General features: G+C 43.6%; 2 protein-coding genes across 2 annotated transcripts; one reads left to right on the top strand and one right to left on the bottom strand.

Moving 5' to 3' along the window:
• Positions 1-1,091: 1,091 nt before the first annotated feature.
• Positions 1,092-1,844, top strand: Pmar_PMAR014267 (uridine phosphorylase, putative; the record flags this gene model as incomplete). Its single annotated transcript, XM_002779476.1, has 1 exon — positions 1,092-1,844. The coding sequence occupies one exon, from the start codon at positions 1,092-1,094 to the stop codon at positions 1,842-1,844; it is 753 nt and encodes a 250-aa protein (XP_002779522.1).
• A 362-nt stretch (positions 1,845-2,206) lies between these two features.
• Positions 2,207-3,073, bottom strand: Pmar_PMAR014266 (60S ribosomal protein L18A-2, putative). The gene is made up of 4 exons (XM_002779475.1): positions 3,033-3,073; positions 2,827-2,942; positions 2,639-2,782; positions 2,207-2,585 (listed from the first exon to the last, which is right to left on the bottom strand). The coding sequence occupies exons 1-4, from the start codon at positions 3,036-3,038 to the stop codon at positions 2,324-2,326; spliced, it is 528 nt and encodes a 175-aa protein (XP_002779521.1). The 5' UTR covers positions 3,039-3,073; the 3' UTR covers positions 2,207-2,323.

The raw sequence follows: 3,073 nt of genomic DNA, 5'->3' as shown, positions 1-3,073 counted from the left end.
GTTTATTCACGACTCCTCTTAATCCATGCTCAAGATAATCACCTTCATCCTGCTATCCGTCTATGCCCTGGCCCTCAAGGGATATGAATCCAACGAACAACCAACAGCTACAAGACTTTGCTGGTCTATAGATTGCCCAGATGTAAGCACATGCGAGTGGAGCAATGTGGATAACTCTGGCTTTTGTTGGAGGGGCCACGGTGACTGTCTGTGTCGCTTAAGCTTAGACCGTTAGAAAGGTCTACTCCACCATTTAACTACTTCTTGTTCATCGAATAGCTCATGACCCCTTGTGCTCTATTGCATGTTAGCTCTACTGCATTTAAGGGTCGCTACTACTATCATCACTTTGCTTCTTGAAGTTTGTGAAGGTTATACTTCTTAGACTTCTTCCATCACTATCACTTCAAAATGGAGTACAAGTCGGACAAGGCGGTGTTGTGTTGCATGAGAGTGAGAATCTCTAAATGAGAAGCTTTTGAATACGAGAGAATCGAGGAGGATTGTGACCTTCCTTGGAAAAGTTTGGTCATTTGAAAGCCACCTTCAGAACAAGATACCCATTGTTGATATACTCAGTGAGTATATCCCCGTATCAGGCTGTGGGGAAAAAGATGATATGGTGGGGGAAAAGCACCTCGAGGAACCTCGAAACGACGTTGAACCACCTATCCCCTGCGATATGTTAAGAAGTCTGGTCAGTAATGCTCTTCCACCGATAAAAATGTGTGATGATAGTAGCCTCTACACCACCCGTACGTACAGCAGTACACAACCCGAGCAGTAAGAGCTTCGAATGGACGTAATTACTTCGAATGAAGCTTCAAATACCGTCCATACTATCAATACGTTGAAAATTGCATGATGTAATAATCCCCAAGGCCAGAGGTGCATGGAAGTTGCATGTTCGCGGGAACTGACACAATGAGGCATGAGAGGGAGTAAGAGACACCGTCTCCGAAATGGGCCCCGAACTGCTAGAACTAGCTAACTAGCACTTCTGCTACAATTGTGTAATAGCGTTAGCCGTCTCGGCGGTATTGTCCATTTGCGTTAGTTCACCTTAAGTTGCATTTATCATACAATCAGGCATGGTTGTCTATGAAGCTCCTCATTTGAAAATTAAAGAAGGCGTCATCCATCCAGTCGTTTGTGTTGTCGGAGACCCTCAACGTGCCGAGCTGATTGCCACCAAGTACTGCGATCATTTCGATGAGCTAGCTTTCAACAGAGAGTATCGTTCATACAATGTCACATATGGAGGAGCCGAGCTGTCCATATGTTCCCATGGTATTGGTGGTCCCGGTGCTGCTATCTGTTTCGAAGAGTTAATCAAGTGTGGTGCGAAGATCATTATCCGTCTTGGTACATGTGGATCCTTAAAACCGGAAAATATCAATCAAGGAGATCTAATTGTCCCAACAGCAGCATGTCGTGAAGATGGTGTAACTCAGGCTCTGGTCCCAGATGGTTTTCCCGCTGTTGCTGACCCAGTACTCTGTATTGCTATCAGGGATACTGCCAAGGCTCTAGGGTACAAGAATACCCATTTCGGTATATCATTGAGTTTAGCTGCCTTCTACCCGAGTTCAGCTGCCGATAGTACTCTATTGAAGAATGCAGCTGCTGGTGCGATTGCAGTAGAGATGGAGAATGCTCCTCTATTTGTCGTCGCTAGTTTGAGAGGTATTAGAGCTGCTGCGGTGGCAACAGTAGACGGATCACCCTTGAAGTGGGATGATGGTGATTATGATCCTCACGGTGAAGTTGTAAGGGAGGGTAAGGAAAGGATGATTAAGGTCGGTTTGGAGGCTGCTAAACGTATTGTTCTCGAGAACCTCTAATGCTTCTTTTCATTTCATAACCATTTTAAGTAGTGTTAACTCTATTACATAATACTCACTTTGCGTTAACAGTTCAATAGTACAACTAAACTTTAGAATAACATTAATGTAAACATCCATTGGATAAATGCAGACAATTGCGTTTATGACTTTCAATTCGTTAATATCTTAAATTTTCATGATTATTCCTAAACGAGGAGAGAATCGACAGAAGCATTAGTAATCATGTTAAATTCTCCATTCCATAATTGCAACTGAAATTTGCAACTTGAGAATCGTCGAGTATTATTGAGTTGGATATTGATTAACCTTAACGATCCTTATCCGATTGTTGATTCGAACTAATAACTCAACATATATTCTTTGGCAGGTTGGATTGTCATTTGCAAGGCCAACTATTAGTAAGAGCCTACTTCCTCCTAAGACGTCAATGCCAGCGTCGTTGTCAATATTCCATAGTCGATAGGGGTAGTAATGGTTTACTGAGCGAAGACACTGGGTCTGTTGCCAGCACGGAAGGTCTTCTTATACTTAAGGGAAGTACGAGGGATACGACGAGGTAGAGGGAACTTAGCACCAGAGTGATACTGAGTGATGTGGGAGCGACGGCACTCATCATTCTTCAAAGTAGCAGTCTTAATGATCTGCACATTAGAAGCAAGAGCACGATGACGACCAGCCATCTCCTGATACATCTGACCAACGGCACCAGTAAGAGTGGTATCACGGTACTCCTTATACCTGATACACAATAACAACTTGATAATGAATACGACAACATCCCTCAGCATTACATGTTATGAGTGCCAGAACGAGAGTCATAACGAAGCCAGATACCGTAGTTGTTAACGGTAGTAGGATGCTTCTCAAAGCACTCAGTGATACCAAGCATCTCACCTCCTGTCAACTTAGCCTTGGTAATACGCTTCATATAATACCTAAAAAGGAGGAGTATATGTAGATATTAGGGTAGGCATATTACCAGAACTTGGACTTGGCAACAACAGAGTTACGAGCAAACATCTTCATACGGAAGATCTTACGCTTGGGGTTCTTAACGGAAGGAGCAGCCCGACCAACAAGTTGGTACACGTGCATCTAACATAACAACATCATACTCAGCTACACCCGATACGCTACATATTCCTGATAACGCGGGGTTTACCGTACGATACCCCAGAGTACTACCTTCATGCTGATAGAGATCCGTCTTGACCATTGCGACTGAG

The sequence above is a fragment of the Perkinsus marinus genome (assembly GCF_000006405.1).
Source record: "Perkinsus marinus ATCC 50983 genomic scaffold scf_1104296947058, whole genome shotgun sequence".
NCBI classification, from domain to species: domain Eukaryota; phylum Perkinsozoa; order Perkinsida; family Perkinsidae; genus Perkinsus; species Perkinsus marinus.
This window is presented reverse-complemented; position numbering and strand designations above follow the sequence as displayed.